General features: G+C 36.0%; 4 protein-coding genes across 4 annotated transcripts in view; 2 read left to right on the top strand and 2 right to left on the bottom strand.

Moving 5' to 3' along the window:
* Positions 1-1,694: 1,694 nt before the first annotated feature.
* Positions 1,695-3,837, bottom strand: LOC116303969 (neuralized-like protein 2). Its single transcript, XM_031713607.2, has 2 exons — positions 3,048-3,837; positions 1,695-2,265 (listed from the first exon to the last, which is right to left on the bottom strand). The coding sequence occupies exons 1-2, from the start codon at positions 3,640-3,642 to the stop codon at positions 2,153-2,155; spliced, it is 708 nt and encodes a 235-aa protein (XP_031569467.1). The 5' UTR covers positions 3,643-3,837; the 3' UTR covers positions 1,695-2,152.
* A 336-nt stretch (positions 3,838-4,173) lies between these two features.
* Positions 4,174-10,934, top strand: LOC116303967 (enoyl-CoA delta isomerase 2). The gene is made up of 8 exons (XM_031713605.2): positions 4,174-4,424; positions 5,100-5,198; positions 6,031-6,076; positions 6,638-6,795; positions 8,150-8,325; positions 8,770-8,980; positions 9,393-9,536; positions 10,719-10,934. Exons 1-8 carry the CDS (start codon positions 4,224-4,226, stop codon positions 10,869-10,871), a joined length of 1,188 nt encoding a protein of 395 aa, XP_031569465.2. The 5' UTR covers positions 4,174-4,223; the 3' UTR covers positions 10,872-10,934.
* Positions 10,935-12,242: 1,308 nt separating this feature from the next.
* Positions 12,243-22,778, bottom strand: LOC116303989 (chromodomain Y-like protein 2). Its single transcript, XM_031713636.2, has 8 exons — positions 22,748-22,778; positions 21,112-21,271; positions 19,506-20,110; positions 17,658-17,833; positions 17,108-17,228; positions 16,472-16,561; positions 15,581-15,724; positions 12,243-14,854 (listed from the first exon to the last, which is right to left on the bottom strand). The coding sequence occupies exons 1-8, from the start codon at positions 22,766-22,768 to the stop codon at positions 14,699-14,701; spliced, it is 1,473 nt and encodes a 490-aa protein (XP_031569496.1). The 5' UTR covers positions 22,769-22,778; the 3' UTR covers positions 12,243-14,698.
* A 522-nt stretch (positions 22,779-23,300) lies between these two features.
* LOC116304002 (GMP reductase 2) overlaps positions 23,301-25,531 on the top strand; it is a 7,662-nt gene continuing 5,431 nt past the window's right edge. The window contains exons 1-4 of the mRNA XM_031713648.2: positions 23,301-23,492; positions 23,952-24,077; positions 24,668-24,751; positions 25,217-25,390. Coding sequence (XP_031569508.1) covers positions 23,406-23,492; positions 23,952-24,077; positions 24,668-24,751; positions 25,217-25,390 — 471 coding nt within the window. The 5' untranslated portion in view covers positions 23,301-23,405. The remainder of the gene's footprint in view (positions 23,493-23,951; positions 24,078-24,667; positions 24,752-25,216; positions 25,391-25,531) is intronic.

The following is a 25,531-nucleotide window of genomic DNA, read 5'->3' on the forward strand; positions in this document are numbered from 1 at the left end:
TATTTATCTGAAGTGAGGTCTTGAAACATTTTACTGGCTTCAACGTCACTCACAAAGATAATTTATTCATTTTACATGAACTTTGTACCGACTTTGTGAGCTTCAAGTCAAAACTACCAAAACGTGTGTTTTCTTTCTCAAAATAGTTCGAAAACGCCATAGAAAATTGGAATTTAGATTCCTAAAACTAGTGGGCTATGAATTGGAGAAGTAAATAACGATTTTCTAAAAGAAAAAAATTTATCTCTATTTATCTAAAGAGAGCTGTTGAAACATTTTACTGGTTTCAACGTCACTCACAGAGATAATTTATTCATCTTACATGGACTTTGTTCCGACTTTGTGAGCTTGAAGTCAAAAGTGCCAAAACGTGTGTTTTATTTCTCAAGGTTGTTCAAAAATGGCCCAGAAAATTAGAATTTAGATTTTTAAAACTAGTTGCCTATGAATTGGAGAAGTAAATAGTCATTTTCTAAAAGAAAAAAAAATTACTTGAAGTGAGCTGTTGAAACATTTTACTGGCTTCAACGTCACTCACAGAGATAATTTATTCATCGGAAACGAGTTTTGAAACAACTTGAAGAGCTTGAAGTCAAAAGTGCCAAAACGTGTTTTCAATTCTCCTTGATAGTTCAAAAATGGCTCAAAAAATTATACAAATTGCCTATGAAATGGAGGATGTGAAATTTGAAACTACATGTCATTCTTTTGATGTTTATTTATTTGCTTAATCATAATGCATTTAACAAAGAGATACATTTACATAAATGCAACAGAAAGTTAAAAATCTATGTAAGGGGTAAAATTGGAGCTGGGATTTTTGGTAGGGAAAATGGGGTTTTTATGCACTGGAAATGGTATTCACAAAGAAAGAAACAAACAACAACAAAAAACCATGATGGGAATGGAATTGAGCAAAAAAAAGGCTAAAACTATAGGATTTGGTCAAAATGGGGTGAATGGAAATGGAATTAGAACCCCCACTTCAGAACCCACTTTTGATTGTGTTGTTTCTCTTGGAAACATAGCCTTGTTTAGGACCATAAAACATAGACCCTCAGTCCCAGTAATTTAGTGTTAAATATTTTCTTCATTTTAGCCTGAGTTTTAGGTTCTCCTATCCAGCCATCTTTGCTTGTTGAAACATGTTAAGGCATATGGGAGGGGGAGGATGGTAGGAAAATGACTCATTTCCTAATTCTATATCATGAGCTTGTAGATAAAATTTACAGTTCATCTTATAGAAGATATACATATTTTTCTTTTTCTTTTTTAAAAGATTCTCTTCACATTTCCTGATGATAGTTCAGTGACCCAAAAGATTGGGAAATACGAAACTTTAGTTCTATATTTCCATAAAAGAAACAGTCATTAACAGAATATAATACCTATGTACAAGGGAATCCTCAAAAATATTCCAGTTTTGAGTGCATATATATATGAAAATCTTGAATTCATACAACAAAGTCTTTGCATTATCTTAAAAATCTTCTGTTTGATTGATTCTTATACTACTGATTTATTTAATGGTTTTAATTTCTGACTTGTGTTTTCTTGTTTAGAAATATTTAGATAAAAGTGAAAGACGAAAAAAAAAACTGAAAAAAAATTGACTTTTATAATTTTTTTGGGGTTCAAGGTAGTGTCCTCTATAAACAATATTGGAAATATCCATCTTAATATCATATCATTCATTGTTTGTAAATGCCTTTAATTGTTTTCATGGAATAAATAAGATTAAAATTATTTAACAATTATTTGCCGAAGGCGAAGTGATTGTCGGGGAATATTTTCCGAGACGCAAGTATTTGAGCAGCGAGGTAAATATTCCCCAATAATCACCGAGCCCGAGGCAAATAATAATTATTACAATTATTGTTTTAGTATAAATACGCAGGTGATTCTTTCAAAAAAAGAAAAAAAAGAAGATAAAAGGTATTTTTTCCCCAGTAACAGCAACGAAGTGGCTGGCCGCCATTTTGGATTTTCGCTCAAGGTGATTATCGTGTGATAGTGTGAGTTTCTTGACCAATCAGTGCGCAAGATTTTCTATAATCACCTGCGTATTTTTACTAATTTTTTATATTCACCGGACTTTCACTGTTAACTAAGTTGGGTTCCCTGTGGTATACCTTGGATTTGCCATTTATAGTCAAAAAGATGAGATATATTTGATGAGTAATTTAGGGATCGGAAGATCGTCTATACTTTTGTTTTTAGTTGCAATTTTGATCTCATTGCAACAGAGATCTAATAGTGTTGGAACTGAAAGAGAAAAATATAAAAATAGTGAGAAGTGAGAAATTTGTTGAAGTTCAAAAAAACATCGAATTCTTAATTTAACCCCGGGGGGGGGGGGGGGGGGGTACTCCCACATATGGACTATACGGGTATGATGATCTGCTGAACTAGGGTATGGTATTTCGAGCTTCTTGTCATAAACAGGGTATGCAATTTTACTCAGGTTCCAAGTTCTTCCTAAGTTTCCTGTCATATTCAGGGATTCTACTTTCATATTGACCAAAACTGGTTATTATGGTCGTAAAAAAACGATACGCGAGATGACATGATAATTGAACAGGAACTCAGTGCAATAAATCATATCTTTTATCATAAACAGGGACCACAAATTTGAGTTTTATTATCATAAACAGGGTACCCCTTTCAGAATCCCAGCGGAACGCCCCTACCCAAATTCTGGCGGAGTACCCCCCCCCCCCCTGGGAATTTAACTTACCAAAAAAGAAATGTTTCATTTAAAGCTAAGAAGCATGAATGACAAACAAAAACACTAAAGATAGCTGCTTCTATTTTTTCGAAGTTTCCCGAAGTCGCCAATGTACACAAAAGCAATTCTTATTTAAATCGAAAATCACAAAATTAAAAATAGTGATTTTTTTAGCCTAGTAAATTCGTTCAACCACAAATGGGAAATTTCTAAATGTCTAATGAAGGGGACCAAACTATGACATGAAATGAAATCAAAATTATATCCAATACGAAAAAGAAATCAAAATTGATAAAATCATAATGAAATCATGGCATACCTCCACACTGCACAATTCGGACACTTTTTGTCGACCCATAGACATCAACAGCAGCATATGCATTGAAAGTGGGAACATTTGTAGCACAAGGCCCAAATTTTTTTCCATTGATAAAGAAATAAAGATCTCCACTAGAATTGATCCGCAACCCAATACGACTGCCTTTGTCAGTGGGTTTTACATTTTGCATGGCGGCTTTTTCGCCACAAAACAACTGATTTGTGTCCTCGTCTCCAACTTCAACTCGCTGGAAATTATAGCTCCCATCGTCTCGCAAATGTTCGTCTCCTAAAGGCTTCGAGTTGTTTGGTTTTATGGCGAAAACCCAAGTCTTTCCCATCTGAGCCAGATCAGGTAACAAATAAGGAGGGACTCTAAGTTGAAAGTCTTTGGGATTGTGCGATGTTATTCCACATCTTACGTGTCCAGACCAACCTTGTTCGTGGTCTATGATCTCAAACATAAACGTCTCAAGCGTTGATAATGGTCTATGACTGAAGACGACAGCATTTGCGAAGCTTTTCTTTCTCGTAGCGATCGTACCACAGTTGGAAAGTTCGACATGGGCGCCATGTTTCTGGTGAAAACGCAACATGTTTTAAAAAATCTCTTGTGCGATCGAGACTTTCACGTAGTTTAGGAGCTCCTCAAGGGTTCATACTATTTCAGAGATGATTTAAAAAATTATTCATTATTATTAATAGATTTCTTTTTGGTTTTGCACTGACGTACGTACGTACTTTCCGTATCGACATTCCGTGATTTTCCTTGTTTTCGAATAATTTTCGGCACCCGCCACAGGAGGCCCATGCGTAGGGGTCAAGGTCCAACTGTCTCTCATGGAGAATAACGAAAGTTGAAAATATAGAAAAAGAATATAATATAAAATATAAATTTTTATTTTAATCACAGCTTTCTGGCATTAACTTTCTCTGTCTGTCAAAAATAATACGCAGGAAGCCCAAGCATAAAAGGAAACAACAAGTTTCCTTTGAATAACAGAAGTTGAAAAAGTAGAAAGAAAACAGCCATAGACCACATATAAGGATAAAGTTAATCCTTTTTTCCATTTTTTTTCACAGTCATTCCAGTATTTTAAGTCTTTTACCATAAATATTATCTGTGAGTCCTCAGCACACACGTCAGCGGGTGCTTCCATGACTGTAGAAATTAAAAATGGCCGCTCGCTTCGTCAGTTTTTTTTCTCCAAGAAATCTTTTCCGTTTTACGAGAATTCCTGCACTTCGAGGCATACATTCTGCTGGTGGACCCTTATGGACAGGTCAAGAATTCAACTCAGCAAAAGACCGTGTAAACACACTTAAAGAGGACCCAGGAAACGAAGCGAAACTTAAACTATATGCGCTTTTCAAACAGGTGAGAAATAAACTTTAAAAACAATTTGCGAATTTTTTTATTTAATTCAAAATTTTTAGTTTTTATTTGTCATCACACACAAAGCTATTACATATCACAGTTATTGTAGTAATGGGTTAGGTTGTTTATAAGCAATTTTTGTTGGATTTATTATAATTATTAGCGTCTTTTGACCACCTCTCCCCTTGACGTTTTTCTGTTCAAAGTCCAATCAAAACAAAAGTGGCCGAAGTCAACTTCATTTCTGATAATTTTTCTTATCCCTCCTTATGCTAGATGGTTTGTTTTTGTTTTTCATCTTTATTATTGTGATGTATGCAGCTTTTTCAAAAAAGGTTGAAAACTGCATACTAAATAGTGCATTCCAAAAATAAATAGTTTGAGAATATATATAGACTATGTATTTGTACTGCAGTTATAATGTATGTCAGTTGAGCTGATCTGCACAGTATATCAAGCTACTTATGCACCTGCTAATCATAAGCAGAACAGAGTTTGCACCTGTGCCCTGGCGATTCCGGTGCCATGCTCTAACCACTGAGCTACCAAGTCTCATATGAGACTTACAAGGACACATTATATTTTAGTCTTATAATTAGCAGCTGCATAACTTTCTTTATATACTGTGCAGATCAGCTCAATTAAATATATATTATATATATTCATTTTTAACAGGCAACGGTGGGTGCATGTGATGCCCCTAAACCTGGTGCTTTTGACTTTGTTGGCAAAGCAAAGTGGACAGCATGGAATAGTCTAGGGAACATCTCAAAAGTAAGTCTGTATTACTAAGTTTGATGTATACTTTAATATACTAGAAGTACATACACAACAAACATTTATATTCTCGATCTTGGAGTTTCACAATTACAATACAAAAAATACTGCCGTCCAGATAGCTCAGTTTGTTCGAGCATCTGTCTGTTGTGTGGGGGGGGTCATGGTTCAAGCTTTGGCTGACCCAACACTCTCAAAGTCTTTAAAAAACTGAGAAGTATGTGCTGCCTTTGTAAATACATCTGCAAATGTTTCACTATGACTCTGTATTTAGGCAGATTTTTGTTTACGTTTTTTCCTCATTAGCATTTCAAGCTACAAGCAAATCGACTCCAGAAATCGAAAGAGAATGTCTTATTTAGTAACTACTGAAAATTTGAGAGTAATATGTTCAATATTTTGGGAGTAAATTGTTTTTGAAAACACTATAAATTACAAAGAAATGTATGGTTGTGTGTCAAGTCTTGCCTTACGACCATACTTAAATTTCTTGGTCAATCATTACATACCGGTTTAAAAAAAAATTTACTTCCAAAATATTGAACATATTACTCTCAAATTTTCAGTAGTTACTAAATCAGACATTCTTTTTTGATTTCTGGAGTTGGTTTGCTTGTAGCTTGATTTAAAAAAATGCTAATCAGGAAAAAATGTAAACAAAGATCGGCCTATTAAAGATGATTGTTAAAGACCTACTGAAGATGCTGGTGATGACCATCTTTATTGTCTGTGCCAACACTACATGGCCCACAGTTATTGGCAAAAGCAACATAAAATAGAAAATAAATACTGTTAAGCTATAAGAAAACTGATCATAATTTTTTTGTAGGAAGAGGCAGAAAAACAATATATCACATATGTAAATGAACTTGCAGGTAGGGAAGTATCTATTATTAGATAAGATAAATTGAAGAAATAGAAAATGCACGCGCGTGCTGTGTGCTGTCATAAAGCACGCGGGGGTTGGCAGAACACAAGAGAAGTGTTAGAGGAAGCACGACGCATAGCGGTTTGTTTTTTATTTCTTTTATAAAATACAAATTACGATAATAGATAGGAATGATGCAACGGAAAGTTTGCGCACGTGCAATGTGCTCTCATAAAGCATGCGCTCCAAACCAATCAGAATGCAACATTCATAACAGTTATTTTATAAAAGTTATCTTTGTCTATTTTAAATATGGATTATAAAATGCTAGAATTATAGCTGTAGAGGCTCTAGGCCCAATATTATATTGTATTTCAAATGAAACTTTAAGAATGTGAAAAAATAAAATAAAAAAATTACCAGAAAAAATGGCAGGTTACTCATGTAAATAAATGGCCTGGGTGAGTTGACTGGTTACCAATAAACCCATACATGTAGCAAGCAATGCACTTCGGTTCTGCACTCCACCCATACTTAAGAGTTAAGATAAATGAAATTTTATTTGCAGCTAATATAGGCACAACAGAAGAATCCGTTGGATCAGAAAGCTCAGCTAAAGATTCTGGTCCTGGGAGAAAGTATGAAGCATTAGAAGTCACTGTAAAAGATGGTGTACAGACAATCAAACTAAACAGACCTAAGAAATATAATGCTATTACATGGGAGGTGAGTGAAGGTGTTGAACATCATCATCATCATTTTTTCCCTTTTTGGAGTACTAGCATCTTTGGGGAGCTTCTGTCTGCAGCACTTGCTGCAACAGTTGCACAAGTGGGATGATTTGTCCAACATAGTTATCGTAATTTGTGTTGAGTCCATTTGTAGAATTTTTTCAAACTTATTCCATAAACTCTTGGTGAAAATTAGATGGATAAATAGATGCTTTATTGAAAATCTACTTATGCAGCCAAAGGCTGAATTGAGGAAATACAAATAACTATACTATGAATAATTAATTACTTAATTATATAATGATTATATCTTAGTAAAAATACACGGGTGATTATTGAAAATCTTGCATGCTGATTGGTTGAGAAACTCACACTATCACATGATAATCACCTCCAGCGATAATCCAAAATGGTGGCCAGCCACTTCGTTGCTGTTACTGGAAAAAATGTCTTTTATCTTCTTTTTTTCTTCTTTTTTTTGAAAGAATCACCTGTGTATTTATACTAAAACAATTATTTGCCTCAGTGAATATTGGAGAATATTTACCTTGCCATTCGAAGACTCATGTCTCGGTAAATATTCCCCGATATTCACTTCGACTTCGGCAATTAATTGTTAATTAGGGCCTTTTTCATTAAGTTTTGAAATAATAGGAGAAGATCATGATGGTAGTTTAAGCTGCAAAATTGTGCTCAGTCTGAAGCATTCTCAAATCTTTGAACCTTTAATGAAAACCGTATCTAAGACAATGGTTGACCCTAGAGTACTGAGGTTTTTTTCAGCCCTCCGGTTTTTCCTCCCCTTTGCAAATTGTCTCTTACTAATATTTAAACTGGTTAGAGCTGTGCTCCAGAGTCATACATGGATTATATAGTGGCTATCAGTCCCAGGGGTACTCTTGCCGTTTAGGGTAGGGATGTGCCGCTGAGCCCACTAAACCCTGACCCTGTTGCAGAGTAAAATCGCTGAAATTCATACCCTGTTCCAGAGCAAGATTGCTGAAAATCATACCCTGTTCCGGTATTGCGAAAATGGATACCCTGTTCCAGAGAGGAGAGAGTGTGATTTCATATACCCTGTCCCAGAGAGAGAGCGATTTTATATACCCTGTCCTAGAGAGAACGCGATTTTATATACCCTGTTCAGTCCAGAGTATATGTAGAGTTGCTGAAAACCATACCCTGTTTGGCGGTACGTACCCATATAGTGTATGTAGGGGAGTACCCCCCCCCCCCCCCCCGGGCTAGCAGCGGCGCCTTCACATGCTTTCAGTTTGACCCCATTGAGCTGCACCACTGCTGTACTTCTCGGTGGCGTTTAGGGATGACAAGTGTTTTTTTTTAAACAGATGTACCAGGAATGGATAGATGCCCTTGAAGAAGCAGCAAATGATAAGTCATGTGTATTGACGGTAGTAACGGGAGCAGGGGATTACTACTGCAGTGGCAATGATTTGGGTAACTTTGCCAACATACCACCAGAAGGTCCAGAAAAAATGGCGAGGGATGGACGCAATGTGCTCAGGTATGTGGTTCACTTATCATTTAGAACTCCATAGATCTATCGTTTTTGTAATTTCCATGAAGTTTGTATTATTTTATTGAGTTTTTTCCCTTTGTGAAATACAATATCCTAACTCACCACTTAGACTGTTTTATTTTGATGAATAGAAAGTAAGCACGCAGTGGTGTAATATATTCATTCATTCCTTCCTTCCTTCCTTCCCTCCCTCCCTCCCTCCCTCTTTCCTTCCTTCCTTCCTTCCTTCCTCCCTCCCTCCCTCCCTCTTTCTTTCCTTCCTTCCTCCCTCCCTCCCTCCCTCCCTCCTTCCTTCCTTCCTTCCTTTCTTCCTTCATTTATTTATTTTTGATGATTAATAATAGACTTTATTTCATGCTGAAATGCTGTAAAAAAAAGCCAAGTTGCAAACTATAGACCGGTCCTAATAAATCTTTTATTTCCTTCCAGTAAATTTGTGGCATCATTCATAGACTTCCCCAAGCCCCTGATTGCTGCCGTCAATGGGCCTGCTGTGGGTATCTCCGTCACAGTTCTGGGTCTGTTTGACATTGTGTTTGCATCAGACAGGGCTACTTTCCATACACCATTCATGGAGCTTGGGCAAAGCCCTGAAGGATGTTCTTCATACACATTCCCTGCTATCATGGGAACAGCTTTGGTAATGTATCCATTTTCAACCTTCAAATTCTGAACTGATCGCAAAGTCAGGATATGGCTAACTCACAGTTTGGTCACTGAACAGAACTGTAAAATGGAGTATTACAAAATTTCTAATAATAATATTCTCATCCCAGCTAATCTGAGAAAAAAAACCTTAGCCAATTATGGTTAATTATGGCTTTCTAGGCCACCAAATCAAAAAACTAATTTTGCTAATATGTGCTTGATAAAATTGACACAATAATTTAGTTATGTATTTTTTATCGCGTGGTGGCCTTTTCCAAAAAATTTTTTTGGTCAATTTTTGCAGGTTTCCTGACACCTCAGTTTTGCAGTGATGTCATTTCTATGTCACTATTTCTGTAATCAATGTCTTAGATTTGAGTCATTCATTTCTTTCACATATTCAGGCCAATCAAGTTCTTCTTGCAAGTCGCAAGATGAATGCAGGTGATGCTCTCAAGTGCGGCCTTGTATCTGAAGTGTTTCCTCATGATGACTTCCATAGAGAAGTAGATAGCAGAGTTGTGGCTATGGCACAGCTACCCCCAAAGGTAATTTTCTTTCTTATTTCTTTATTCAAAAGAAAGAATTGCGCTATCTCTGTCTAGATCTAGTTCACACTTGCAATAGAAGCAGAGGAAATGTTGTACTTTGAAAAGCCCATTGCACTTGCATGATGGTTATCATGATTATTTAAATATATATTTGTTTGCATATGTTTTTTCAGTATCTCATATTATTTTTAGCTCAGCTTTTTATAGTGTAGTCATTATTGTATTGTATTGTATCTTAGTTTTTAAGTATGTGGGCCACTTATTAGCTAGTTGACATACTGTTTAGTGTATACCCTCATTAAATAAAGTTGATTATTATATTATTATAATTATAATATGTAATAGGACTCCATGCTGTCCAATTAAGAAATAATTGGACGAGGAAAATTCCGAGTCCAATTTGGCAGTCAGAGGAATTTTTTGAGTCTAATTATTTCTTGATTGGGGGGCATGAAATCCCATTACCTATTAATTATATAGCTGCCTCATTAATCCCATATTAACAAGACCCTGTCCAATTAAGAAAATAATTGGACAGTTACCTATATGTGATTAATGAGAAGCTGTACAATTATTCTTATTCTTATTATGGTACTATTTCTGACATGTCAATCCCTTGAGAATAAGATTCTTTGTTTGCAGAGATGAACCCACATTTATGTGTCTTCTCATCCATGCACAATTGTTAACCAAGGGTCCTCAAGGGGGATTTTGATCAAATCCCATAGTCCTGGACTATGTTTTGCTCAAATCTCAATCCCATTCCAAATTTTTAATTGTTTTTGAATCCCATTCCCATAAAAATAAAAATACCAGATAAATTACCTCTTCAGGACCCTCTTAAACCAAAGAAATCATACTCAAGGGAATGACACATGGTCTGAAATAAGAAAACATTACACCCAAGCTAAACAAAGAAATGATACTCTAGGGAATGACACATGGTCTGAAATGAGAAAACATTACACCCTAGCTAAACAAAGAAATGATACTCTAGGGAATGACACATGGTCTGAAATAAGAAAACATTACACCCAAGCTAAACAAAGAAATCATACTCAAGGGAATGACACATGGTCTGATATGGGAAAACATGAATTGTAATGCTTAATAAACTACATTTTTTTTGCAAGTCCATTGTGAGCCAAGCATGTTTTTTTTGAACTTCTTTCTTATCAGAGCCTGCAGCTGTCAAAGCAACTAATAAGAGAATCAAATAAGTCAGTCCTACACGAGGTGAATGAAAGAGAGTGCATTTTGTTGGAGCAGAGATGGCTTTCTGAAGAATGCATGCAGGCGATCATGAAATTCATGCAAAGAAAAGCTAAGTAAAGGTTGTCACGTGGTTATTGTAAAAAGGGTTCAAAGTTTGAATAAAAGTTATGTTAAAGTTAATACTGTTGTATTAATGTGAGACCAAGGGGGTGAGAATGAACTTGGGGACAGGGAGGGGCAGGCTGGTGCCAATCTATATGCATAGACCTCCACAGCTTGGGCATGTTTTCCCATATTTTCAGACCACGTGTCATTCCCTAGAGTACCATTTCTTTGTTTAACGGTGCGCTTGGTTACACATGAGAAGACATATGAATATGGATACAACTCAAACAAAGAATCTTATTCTCAAGAGAATGACACATGAACTGAAATGGGAAAACATTATGCCCTAGCAGAGGACTATTAAGATTGAGGAGTAATGAGGTAAGAGGGGTGAAATGTCACCCTGATAGTTCAGTTGGTAAGAGTTTGTGGTTACAGTCCTGGCTGCCCCAACACTCAGGTTCTTAAAAAACAGAGAATACAATACAGTACAATAGTTTATTAGCACATGTATTATAGAGGAGCTGTCGCTCTTAAAACATGTACGTGTATTAAAAACATGGTGTTGCCTTTGTAAATTACATCTGCAATAATGGTTAGACCTTCACGTGGCTCAGATGACCACGTCAATGGCAACCCCCTCCCTAATCTACTAGAGACATTAAAAGAGGACTTCAAGTTTATCAGTTGAATTGCTGCAAAGTGATATCCTCTATGAGCATTTATTTATTGCAGGGCTGTTAAATCTGTTATTTTTTAAAACTTGTCGCAAGTGCCCACTGAACGGCGGTACTTCGCCACAGGTCATGGTATCGACTTTTGTTTATTATTTTCACCACTGAAAGTTTTACAAACCAACTTGTAACTCTCACTTCGCATTCCTCATGCATAACTTTTCAACCTTAATTTGCATATTATGTAAAAGTTGTTGCGTCACTTCCAACAAAATAATGAATTATGATGAATGATGATTTATATAGCGCCCTTTCTATATGGATATAATCAAAGATGCTTTACATTGAGTTGTGAATGACAAATTGCTTTTGTTGCAATTTACAATCATGAGAGGTAATTAAGTATGAGGTGTAGGCACTGAGGATGGTCACTGCCAGGGTTTTATTACGTCCTCAGTGGTTCTTTTACGTCCCTCCGATATTGGTTAGTAATGAAGTGTGGAAAAATGGGACTGATATTTAAAGTGGTTATCCAAGCCACTTGAAAGTCTAACCATATGCAGATGTAATTACAAAGGCAGCACTTTCTCCTCAGTTATTTTAGAGTCCGGTCGTCAGGGCTTGAACCACGACCTCCCGCACAACAGTTCAGCGCTCGACCAACTTAGCCAACTGGGTTGCTCAGGAATAAGGAATGACAACCAACACATTGATCTATGACGGATTTTATTACTCGTACTATACATTAAAAATATTCCCCAATGACATACACATATCTTTTAAAATGTATAAAATTATAGCCTACATGCGAAACAAGGGCACATTAAGTAAAAGACTAATCTATTGTCTTTTATCCCCTCGGATTGAATTTTTGAGCTAAACTTAGCACTAAAATTAGGAATGTGAAAAATTGAGCGAAATTAGAGTGTGTGTAAATGAATGCGAAAAATGCGACATTTGGTGCAACTAAGTCTGCAATTTAGACATTGATTTTCAATCATTTCTAAGTGAAATAATGACATGGTGGCCATGTTGGTTGATATAACAAGAATTCATTGACAATTCTTTTGTGTTAAATTCAACCAAGATGGCAACGATGTCGTCATGTGCAAACAAAGAATGACGAGCCTTTCTCATTCGGTGCCTGAAAATCAATTTTACTAAGATGAAAAGTGATACCTCGAAAGTAGCAAATCTAGATTCTAATTGGCTAACATTTTCTCTCAGATCAGCTGGATGTATACATTGTGGAAGCGTAAATTGAAAAGAAAATTGCTTCATTTATTTCATGCAATGGTCTAAATTTAAAAATTTCTTCAATAGAGCAGGTTCATGTTACATCATAGCCGCCATCTTGGTTGACAATAACAAAGCATTCCTCATAAGCTTCTCTTGTTACATCAACCAAAATGGTGGCTGTTTCATTGTTATTCATATCTCAAGAGTCACATGGTTGCACACATTCTATTGCTTAAGATTACTTACATAAAATGAGCCTTTAAAAAAATTGGCCATAAAATTACAAAAACCTTAAAAGTTCAATGAATTGTTTTAAGAAGGATGTCTTAATTGTTAATGAAAGAGTGTGACAATAATTTGAATTCACTTATTTACTATTATGTACATGAGTGAAACATGGTTAAAATCACTGTAAATAAATAAACGGTAATTATCATTTGAAAAAGTGCCAAAATATTGCCAAAAAGTGCCAAGTAATTTGTACGATGCAATGGAAAAGTTAGTGGGTTGTTAGTTGATGTTGGGTTGTCGGCAGGGTGTTAGTGTGTTGTAAATAGAGTGTTGGTAGGTTGTCAGAAGGGTGTTGGTAGGTTGTCAATAGGGTGCTGGTGGGTTTTTAGTAGGGTATTGGCAGGTTGTCAGTAGGGTATTGGCAGGTTGTCAGTAGGGTGTTGGAAGGCTGTCAGTAGGGTGTTGGTAGGTTGTCAGTAGGGTGTTGGTAGGTTATCAGTAGGGTGTCAACCTGGTTAATAAAAAAATTCAAAAACAGAAAAAACTCCTGGCTTTATCAAAAGGATAAAATAATGTCTAACTAAGAAGAAATACTGTCTAATCTTTAGCATTCTATTCTACCATAAGAACATCTCAAAGGAATAGTCCCCTTCACAGTTCCCTGTATCATTTTGAAAGGTAACTGCCTGTGCATTGAAGTGAGACATGAATAATTCTTCAAGGTGTCAAAAAGGTCTCTATCATTACAAGGTCACCACTGGCAGTCTTCGATGCACAGGTACGGTTACCTTTCAAGATGGTACAAGGAACTGTGAAGGGTCTATTTAGATGTGACGCAATGAAGATTTGAAAATAGAGAAGATTTCATACAAGTGGAATCCCCTGTGCTAACAGACTCATACAACGTTAGTCCACCGCATTATGTATGTTTAGGTAACGAAGCATTGATTGGATTAATGGTACGAAAACAATTGTGATCCACTTCAATGCACTGCATACTGTACCATGCATGCTGTAAGTCAGAGTGTACCACTTATATAAAAGTTACTCTAGAATTGCAGACACTTGATGCAATTGCATTCAACATGGAAGAATATCCGTATGCATGCATTCGTGTGACTGCATACAAAGTAGCAAAAGTGTTATTCATTTTTACTTTCTTTGATCTGTGGCAACATTGTATATATTTCTCCATGCATTGCAGATGTGCAATTCTCTCTGTTGCAAGCAATGCCGCATCATCTGTCTGAACCTTATACCCATTTTCATATTTATGCGACCCAAACAACTACATAAAATGTTATATTGACATCTGTCAATCAAATTTTTAGATTATTTTGATTGATGGAAGACAGAAAAAAAAATGCCTTGGGCTTTGTTGGGTACATAGTATTCAGTTTCCTGTGCCATCTTGAAATGTAACTGTACCTGTGCATTGAAGGGAGAATAGCAGTGACCTTACAAGATAGAGATGTGAATAATTGTCCAACATGTTAATAAAGGTATCTATCATTGCAAGGTCACCGCCATTCCTTCTTCAATGCACAGGAACGGTTATTTTTCAAGATGGCACAGGGAACTGTGACAGAGACTGTTGTGTAAATGCGTATAAGAAATTAATGTATGTTACTATCTAAAGAAATATGTTTTAGATCTACTTTGTTTATATACAGATAAAACTGATCAGGTGATGCGTTATCCCATTACATCTGCCTTCCATGACTTGGACATGCTTGCAATACCTTGTTCATCACTGAGATACTTGACAAGCAACTTGCATTCATCGGCATTGATGTCGTGTAGGGTTTGCAAGTCATACTGCTGAAGCATACTTTTTGTGTCTTGAACACACTGAAATGAGTATTTGTGAAGGTATTGTTTATCAACTTCCTCATCATTATCATAATCATTATCATCATCATTACCACCATCACCATTATCAGCACCACCACCACCACCATTGTTATCATTATCATTACCACCACCACTACCCCCATCACCATTATCATTACCACCACCATTATCATCACCATCACTATTATTATTACCACCACCATTATCATCAACATTACCACTATTATCACCACCATGATTATCATTGACATCATCACCTTCAGCATTATCATCAACATCACCATCACCATTATCATTACCACCACCATTATCATTGACATCACCATTATCATTACCACCACTATCAACCAAATCACCATTATCATTGACATCATCACCACCATTATCATCGACATCATCATTAACACTACCATCACCATTATCGTCGCTATCGTTTATTCTAATAATTATTCCCATTATAAGCTATCGGCCATCATTGCCGTCAATGTCACAATGATATTTGATACTGACCATGACATGAACCTTCATTAGTCTATAGATTAACCATTATCCCCATCATTACCATCAGCCATCTTGGTGATGACCATACCCATCATCAATGCGACCAACTCCATCACCATCTTCATCATTCTTACCATCATCGACATTTCAGTGGGACAACTGAACCAAGGGAATAAAACATTATTTGTATTATTTTAATTGCAATTTATGTGTTTTACTAACCTTAGAAGGCATGTCTGCAAGACGATATACTCTTTCTCTGACTTCTTCACTGAAGGTCTTTGAATCAAACACTTCCATTGCAAGACCATTGTCAAGGGCCTCTGTCGCAATCATCTCCTCATTCAATAACAACATGGAGCATGCCTGCAACAAATCCAAGTCACAATTTAATACATATTACTAATAATATACAATTATCGAATGAAGTTGAGCACGGTATTGTAAATTATCAAGACTAAGGCCGTGATATCTGCCGCAGCTGTAGTAAAGTGCATACAGGGTTCGTGCTGAGGTAACCACTTTAAATTCAAGGACTATTCAAGGAGTATACAAGGACCCAAAAATATACTTCAAGGAGTATATGTTCAGCTAACTATGCCAAGGTTTTACATGGTGCTTGCACATGGCCGACTTTCAGATTTTCCAGTCTTTCTGACTAGATCTATTTCAGAACCATGAAAGTAATGATCAAAGCAAAAATAATTCAAGGAGTTTCGCTAAAATCATAAAATTCAAGTGTTTTTCAAGTGCCCTTGAAAACGTGAATTAAATTCAAGGAGTTTCAAGGAGTTTAAGGAGTAGCACGAACCCTGTGTATATTATAATTAACAATTATTCACTCAACGCAAAGTGAATATCTGGGAATACTTACAAAGCCGCAAGTCTTCAAAAGGCGATGTAAATATTCACCATAATCACTGATACAGAGGGGAATAATAGTTGTTCTAGTATAATTTTTGACTTGAATATTGTAGGAAAGATGGAATTCAGATAAAAGACGTTTTGGTATTACTTCCGCACAAACATTTTTTGGGCCAGTCATTATGGCTGGCAATGGACTGGCCATTATTTTTATCCCTGTTTCCAGGTCTAAATATAGTGCTATGTTACCTTCATTCTTCCAAGTATTTGAGGTAGAGTGAAAGAAGAACAGCCAATAGGCGTGTGTCCCCATTTAGCAAAACCCATTTGAAGTGTGGACTGCAAAAATAATGAATGTAAGTAGTGTGCTACTGCTATAAATGCACTACCCCTGGTCTGTGGTTGTAGTTTCGATTCCTGTACTCCCTGTTGTATTTTGGTATAGTTATTTTTTGGTTCTGTCCTGTTGTTTCAAGGTTTTTTTCAAGGTTCTCTGGTTTTTCTCCATCTGTGACAATCAATATTTGAGTGCTGTGTGTTGTAGAGTGCAAACAATTAATCTGTGAAACACTAATTACTAAATAGTACAAAATAAAGTTAATTAAACAATAGAAAACAATGGAATTTGCATGAAATTGTGCAATTTAGTATTACTAAAGTTTTACGGTTGTATTGTTTACACTCTAAATAGTGAATGTTGTAAATAGTAGAGTGTGTGGAGTAAAATCTAATGAAGAACCTTTGTAAAACATATGTACAAGTTTTATGTAAAAATATAAGAATGTATTAATCTCCTAAACAATTGCAATTCAATCATGGAACAAGGGCCAAAGGCTTCTTGGCCACTCTCTGATAATACCAGTAATACCAGTAAATCATCCATACCTTACTATTTATGTAGATAATATCACAGAGAGCTAATATTGATGTTCCACAACCTAATGCATCCCCATTGACTGCCGCTACGAGAGGTTTGCTAAAATTGATGATCATTTCTACCAAAAGTCTGCAAAAGGAAATACGAAATTATAAGAAATAATCTTATAATCTACTCTCTTTTACCATGAGGGCTTTTCTCTTTGTGCTCCACTTAGAGTTCGTGCTGAGGTAACCACTTAAAATTCAAGGACTATTCAAGGAGTATACAAGGACCCCAAAATGAATTTTCAAGGAGTATGTTCAGCTAACTATGCCAAGGTTTTACACGGTGCTTGCACATGGCCTGACTTTCAGATTTTCCGATCTTTCTGACTAGATCTAATTCAGAACCATGCAAGTAATGATCAAAGCAAAAATTCAGGGAGTTTTCGAGGAGTTTTGCTAAAATCGTAAAATTCAAGAGCTTTCCAAGTGCCCTTGAAAACATGGATTAAATTCAAGGAGTTTTCAAGGAGTTTAAGGAGTAGCACGAACCCTGGTAGATATTTATTCTTACTTGAATTTTTCTACTAGTAGTTTAGCATGGCTTTTATGATGAGCTCCACGAAAGTTATCAAAGACACAACTGTAGTCCAGTCCACTACAGAAGGAGTTCCCTGATCCTGTGATAACAACAACATTAACATCCTCCTTTGCAGCGTCATGGAGGGCTGAAATCATCTGCTCACACATCTAAATAGAATCATAAAATCACTGTTATGAATCTCACGTTTTGATTGGATGGGAGTGCATGCTTTATGAGAGCACATAGCATGTTTGAGCACTTTCTGTTTTGCAATTCGTATCCAAAATAATAGTTATTATAATTTGTATCTTATGAAAGAAATAAAATGCTTGCTGTGCTGTGTGTAGTTATGAAGCATGTGGAGATTGACTGAACACAAGGAAAGTGTTAGGAGAAGCATTACAAGTCTCACATTATCTATTTCTTCACGAGTATTAATGGTTTTTGAGTCCAATTCTAGATTTTACCGTTATCTTATTATAGATTTAGATTTATACACTTACGGATTTATTGTGTAATCTTTGCTGTACATGATAGTTTTTTTTTTGCTTTTCTATATTAGGCACTAAATTCGCATGCTCTTACTAACTATATATAATCTAGGTTATAATTTACATCATTAACATCCACTGATGATGGTGGTATGTGTGCCGAAGCATGTTTGCATCAAAGAAACTTGTTCTATTTCTTAAAACTTACAGATTAATAGACACTATTCTTAACATGGTCAATTGGCCAATCCCAGCTAGACTTGAGTGTCCAATCAAACAATGGGTAGTTTTCCCAATGGAATAAAGAATGTCCGAGCAACAAACTCAAATTCATAAGAATTTTAAGAAGTTATCAAACCTAATGAACCTTTATAATGCATTGATGTAAGACAGACCTTTACAATTTTCAGCAATTGGTGTATATTCCATGCTGTATATCAAAAACACATTTTAGCTTGTCTGACCTAACAACAGTAACTAGGGAGGTAGAACAATAAATGCTGAAACGGCAGTATTGTTGCAAAGTGTTTTTGAACCCTTGGAAAATAGTGCTACTGTATATAAATTCTTATTTATTTGTTAATATCATTAAGTATTAGTAAGACATAAAATAGAATTAACAGAATAATATTAATTAGAGAGAGTGATGTCACTGTAGTTCACTTGCCTCTCACCTCTGCGGTCTCAGGTTTGATTCCTGGACTCGGCATTATGAGTGAATAGAGTTTGTTGGGTTTTGATCACCCTTGATTTGAGTTTTTCTCCCAGGTTTTTTCCTCTCTCTACAAATATCTAAATTTGAATTGGATTGAGAAGGAGAAGAGCCACGTTTTGCAACTACTGCTATATTATTACTCCCAAGATCAAGGTGCAAATCTGGGTAAAAAGCAAGATCAATAAACCAGATGCCCTGTCCAACGACTGTCTGTCGATATTCCACCCTGATGTCATTGACAGCCCACCCTCATGCAGCCAACAGTTTCTAAAGATTGGTACATACGGAATGAAATATGACAAAAAAAACATTTGGTTGACAGGACATCTTGGGTGTTGATCTTGTGTTTTACTCATAAAAGAATTGAAAATAAACATTAAGAACACTGAATTTATATCTTTGTAATAACAGTAATAACATTACATTTCAATTCCCCCCCCCCCCCCCCATATTTTTAAGATTTAAGATAAAATTTTGATATTGTTAATCCGATATATATGATTTTTGTAATTTGCTTTTTTTTGTGATTTCATGATGAATGTAAAGCTACTCTGTAGATATGTCATCATTAAACCATTATTATTATTATTATATTAGTATCATATTATTGGAAACACAAATGAAAATACTAACCGCAATGGTAAGTGCATTCTTTTTACTTTCATTACAAAGTGTAAGCTTGGTAACAGGACCTTCTTTTGTTACGGATACAGTTTCTGTTATTTCTTTAATATGTGTTCTGCGGACAGTCCTATCTGTCATGAAATGATCCTCATCCGACCAATTAAAATTGTTTGCCACACATGCGGTAGCCATCGCAAGTAATGCCTTGTCTTTACTTTTCCTTGGTGATCGAAGTTTTCGGAAATTATTTCGTTGCTTCATATTCTCTCCATACACCTTCTTCTGAGGGCTTTGGTGCTCTGGACCTCCTGAGTCGGATCTCAAACTTCGTTTTGGTGGTAAGCCATTAAATTGCGTTTCACCATCTTCACTTCGTAAGACAAACCGTGCAACATCATCATCAGACTTTCGTTTCCTGCGACGTCCCCTCTTTTGCTCCTTTTTCATTTCAATCTCTTTTGCCCGTTCTTTCATGATTTCATCAAGAACGGCTTTGTTTGCAATACCTTTCAACTTTTTCTTATTCATTTCTGAGACTCTTTTGAGTTTTAATGGTTTTGCTATGCTTACAGGCTTTTTGGGTTTGAGGTGAAGAATCTCTAAGGGACGGACTCCTGAAAAGAAAAAATTAACCATCAAAAGGTGAAGAGAGAATCAATCACAGTTTTTTTAAAGGAATTTATTAGAGGGTGGAGTTGGATATTAGAGAGTTTTAGATTGACTTTTTTTTCTGCCCGCAAACGGCAAATGTGACCACGTTTTCATAGTTTTCCTGTATTTTACTTTACCTTTTACAAACGTTCTCACCAAGCGCAAATACTCTTTTGTTTTTCTACTACTTGGACCTTTTTGCGATTCTTTTTCAGTCATTTAAAAGAATTTTTTACTGGTCAACTGACGTTTCACGTTTGCCGTGAACGTAAATCTAAAACTCTCTATTTATTGTTTCCAAAACTTCAAAATTTAACAATACCCTGAAAGAATCTCTGAGCTGATCTAAGTCAGGGTATGGCTAACTCACAGATCAAACCCTGAAACAACCTCTGGGCTGATCTAAGTCAGGATATGGCTAACTCACAGATCGAGCCCTGAAACAACCTCTGGGCTGGTCTAAGTCAGGGCATGGCTAACTCACAGATAGAACACTGAAACAACCTCTGGGCTGATCTAAGTCAGGGCATGGCTAACTCACAGATTGAACCCTGAAACAACCTCTGGGCTGATCTAAGTCAGGGCATGGCTAACTCACAGATTAAACCCTGAAACAACCTCTGGGCTGATGTACAGTAAGTCAGGGCACAGCTAACTCACAGATTAAACCCTGAAACAACCTCTGGGCTGATCTACAGTAAGTCAGGGCACGGCTCACTCAAAGATTGGAATTCAGCATATCGAAATGTTATGTTGTATTACCTCTCTTTCAGTAGGTAGTACCTTCTGTAGGTAGTAAATTTTGCATGCCATTTTATTATTCATTTGGCAGCACATCATTATTTTTGCCTGCCAAACCTGAAATTTGTCCTGTCATTTGGCCATTGGCAGGCCACTATTTTGAGCACTGCCCTTATACTTTCTCTCTAATAACAAAAGAAAAAGTGCACTGTTTCGCCTGTACCTGGAATAGGGTATGCTTTATACAGGAACTCCGTAGCAGTATGTAAATTAATATTCTCTAAAGGTTCCCAGGTACTTTCGCGTGCGTGGTATCTTTTCCAGTGAACTAAGAACTCTTGTTTTCCAGATTCTGTAACTCTTCTTCCTATGATTTCTTGAACCTGGAATTTCAAACAAAGTATGAGCCTGCCACCTCCACAAGTTTATAGCACAGTGCGCAGATTCTGAAAATAGCTTAAAAACTCAGACAAACATTGCATTCTGTTTAACCATGTAGAGTATTCAGGGTTGGTGCTGAGGTAACCACTTAAAATTCAAGGAATATACAAGGACCCAAAAATGAATTTTCAAGGGGTATTCAAATAGTTTTGCTAAAATTGTAAAATACAAGAGTTTTTCAAGTGCACTTGAAAACATGAATTAAATTCAAAGAGTGTTCAAGGAGTTTAAGGAGTAGCAAGAACCCTGGTATTATACGAATTGATTTTATTATTTTATCTTAAAATTAGAATAATGACTCAATTAAACGAAGATCTTATATGAAAATTATTTGGTGAAAGTAAAACATAAATTTGCTTGTCTGAGTTTTGCTTTTGTCTTTGCTTTATGATGTCATCTGTTAGCTGCGCTATTGATGTGCAGGTGACATCACAACTAGCATTTCAAATGATGGAATAGTAGTTCTTAATCTTATTCCATTACTGTGGGGACACACTAATTGGGACCACTTCAGCAAAGTTAACCAACCAATCACAGCATAGAGTGAAACAAAGCAATCAAACTTAAGTCAAACCTGAACCAATCAGCGACAACCAAAGAAGCCTAATGTATCTGAGAGAAAACACATTGCACAGGCTTTTACCAATATCTTGAAACTAACATTATACAAAAAACTCACTAACTACACGTTACTTCAGCATTTTTAGTGATCAAAACAACCAACAGAAGGAGCGCGCACTTGTTGACGTCAGCTTATTTGTCTGTCTTCTTATAGATGATGAAAATTAGCCAATCAGCGCGAGAGAAATTAACAATTTGTGGTAAAAAAATCAAATCTAATTGAAGTCTATAAGACAATTATGAATGCCCAGTAAAAAGTAACTCGGAAAAGATTTGGAATAAATTTTCAAATATGACCCATAACTCTATTAATGCGAAGAAGATCAACAAGATAGCTGTAACTAATCAACCATATGACAAATCAGGATGAAACCTCCAAGGATTTTAACGATCCTGTACATTAACAAAGCGAAAGTAAGCACGTGTCCAGTTCCGGTGAAATAAATTCAAATTACAGCCATCTCGAATCCTCTACCCCGATCACTAGGACATACACTTAAAAGCCTATAAAATCCTTTGGAAAGACATGACACTCGATCGAAATAATACCAAGTAAAATGAGAGTTCTTTGTGAAAGTTAAGAGAGCATGATTGAAAAACAAAAACATTTGAAAATACATGCAAATCTATATTGAATGCCTGTTAAAATTTCCATTTTAGAAGATTTGAAATTAAATGAACACCTGAGATTAAGATCTAGAATCGTCCTTTAGGTCCAGGTAGGTGGATTTAATCGAATTTGAAGAGAGTTTGAGGTCAGATTGGAGTGATTTGTAGTGAAAATTTCCTCAACTTACCTCATACAGACCATCGGCCATGATGCATTTTTCCCGAGGTGCTTTGCTTCGGGCTATCAAAAAAGCGCGCCAAAACGACACGCATGCGTCCACAAGGAGTCCCACTCAAAAGTGACTTAAAAAAATACAAAACGAAAAAAATTATATTTCATTTAACTTTTTTTATTTTCAATTGTAAAAGCCATGAATCTCAACTGTTTATTGTCTTTTTTCTAGTCATTTAATTGTCTTTTTTTCCGCTTATTATGTATAATTATGTCTGGGCTCCCTGTGGTGAAGGGAGTAACGTAGGTTGGGCAAAAAAAACCAAAATATTTTAATTTTAAAACATATATTTTAGTCGGAAAAGTTTCTTTGAAGACAATATTTGTTCATAAGTAAAAAAATAAGCGTATTTTTTTCTCAGAAGCTCCAAAAATCAAAGCTTGTGCCGAGCGAATTAAAATTTTGCCGCAATGACAACGCACTGACATTAACCAATCAGAAAGTACGCTCTATGAATATTAGCCAATCAAATTGTTTGTCTTATCACTTATTCCACGTGATTGGAATTCGAGGGAAAAAGCGCCATTTTTACGCAAATCATTTACTTTTTAGCAACGATTTTCGAGTTTGGAGTGAGTTTTTCCCGTCCTTTTTTAAATTTTCGCCGTTTAGAATGCCTCACGTAGACCACAGTATCAAGCTTGACTTCAAGGATGTTTTAATCAAGCCGAAACGTAGTACAATCCGAAGCAGAGCTGATGTGAGTACGATAAACTATTTGAAGGACAAGTAAAATTAACATGTTCTATCGTTAGAAATTATGTCCCTCATTACCGAGAAAAAATCAATGGAGAATGATAATCTTTAGGATAAAGCAATTGGCTACGACTTATGTAAAAGCTAATTATTTTCTTTCCTTACTGCTGGGAATAAATAAGATTTAGTCTCGTGCAGAAAATCTTTTCAAGTTATGCGAAAATTTCATCAGCTGTCGGCTATTTTAAATGCTCAAGAATAACCTTACATGTAAGAAGTAATATTGATAGAGCTTTAAAACATGAAACTCCTTTTTAATTAGTCGCCTTTTTTTGCTTTCAATACATTTGAAAAATCAAAATCATTTTAAAAATTCAGTGACAACCCCCCACCCCCTCCCCCTTGGTTGTCTTTGATAGTGTCTCATAAGCCGCCAATCAGTTCTTTCTTGTTTTTCTCATAGGTGGATCTATCCAGGCATTTTACATTCAGGTATGCCAAGAAAAAGTTCCCGGATGATATAATTCCTATAATTGCTGCCAATATGGATACTATTGGGACATTTGAACTTGCCGAGGCTGTGTCCCAGGTAGGTATATTATGGAAATAGAACTAGAGATTGAAAGATCTGTGATTACACCCCAACAGATTTTTCTTGACATCCAAGAAGGCGGGATAAATATCCTAAAAGGCACACCTTTTGTTTCTCGTAAAAAAAAAAAGAAAAATGGGAAAAATGAAATTTTTTTTCACTCAAGCCTAAAGTTTAAAAGCCAGCATTAAAAGGTAGAAAATCAGTATTATCAAATTTCATTTTGTAGAGAGAAAAATGGCTGAAAAAATTAGGGAGGATTGAAATAAAAATGGCATAAATATAGATAGGGGGAATATTTAAAAGCCTGTTTCTCTCTGCTCCATCAAGCTGCCCCTAATTTAAGAGAGGCTGAGAGTTGTTATATTATATTATAATATGAATATGTCTCTTATTTATAGGCAAGTTTAAAAAGGAATGTTTTTAGTTCTTTGTTGAAATTTTGTAAATTTTTAATTTGTCTAATATTGGTGGGTAAGCTGTAGATAGATAGAAACCAAGAGAGACAGACAAAACAAAACCAGACAGACAGACAGATCACCATTCTTCTTAACAAATTGCACTATTTTATTGTCATTTGATTGTAGCACAAAATGTTGACTGCTATACACAAGCATTACCCTATTGAGGCATGGAAGGAGTTTGGTAAAAATAACCCTGAAGTATTACCAGTAAGTATGGAAATTAAGGTTACCGTATCAGGTAACCTAGGGTTGCATCGCCTCGCACCTCTGGGGTCTCTTGTTCGATTTTCTGGACCCAGCATCACACGTGAGTAGAGTTTGTTGGGTCCATCTTTCCCTTGATTTGAGAGTTTTTCTCTAAGTTCTCTGGTGTTCCTTCTACAGAACTTTAGGAACTATTCATTTTTTATCACGGAAAAGAAAATCCTCATCCCCCCTCTTGATTGTTAAATAAAGAAGTGTTTTTCATACTGATCGTAAAAGAACTGTGCAACTCAAATGCTTTTTTGTGCCCCCCTCCCCCCTCTCTTGAGTCTTATTTGTCATGACCACCTCCCACAACAAATCCCACCTCCTCCCTTCTCCAGTAAAAAAATAAACAGCCCCTTAGCATCTTTATTCCAATATGATGTGTGAATTAGCTTTGCCCTGACTTAGATCATTGTGTTATAGTATGTCATTGCCAGTTCTGGAATGATGGATAAAGACATTGATAAACTCAAGCAAATAATGGAGGCCTGCCCAACAGTTCCAGCCATCTGCCTTGATGTTGCCAATGGTTATTCTGAGCACTTTGTGGAGTTTGTCAAGTCGGTCAGACAACAATTCCCTGAACATGTTATCATTGTAAGTACGAGACTATTAGTGTGTAGTTCCGGAAAATATCCCTACCCCCCCACCCCCACCCCTCCTTACAGAGCAATTCTTTTAAATGACTTGAAGTCCTTACTGTAAGTAAATGATACATGCACAATATGGATGCAGGGT

This window comes from Actinia tenebrosa, unplaced genomic scaffold, assembly GCF_029948245.1.
Source record: "Actinia tenebrosa isolate PJP-AT-01 unplaced genomic scaffold, QUT_ActTen_1.0 PGA_scaffold2__45_contigs__length_23673736, whole genome shotgun sequence".
NCBI lineage: Eukaryota > Metazoa > Cnidaria > Anthozoa > Actiniaria > Actiniidae > Actinia > Actinia tenebrosa.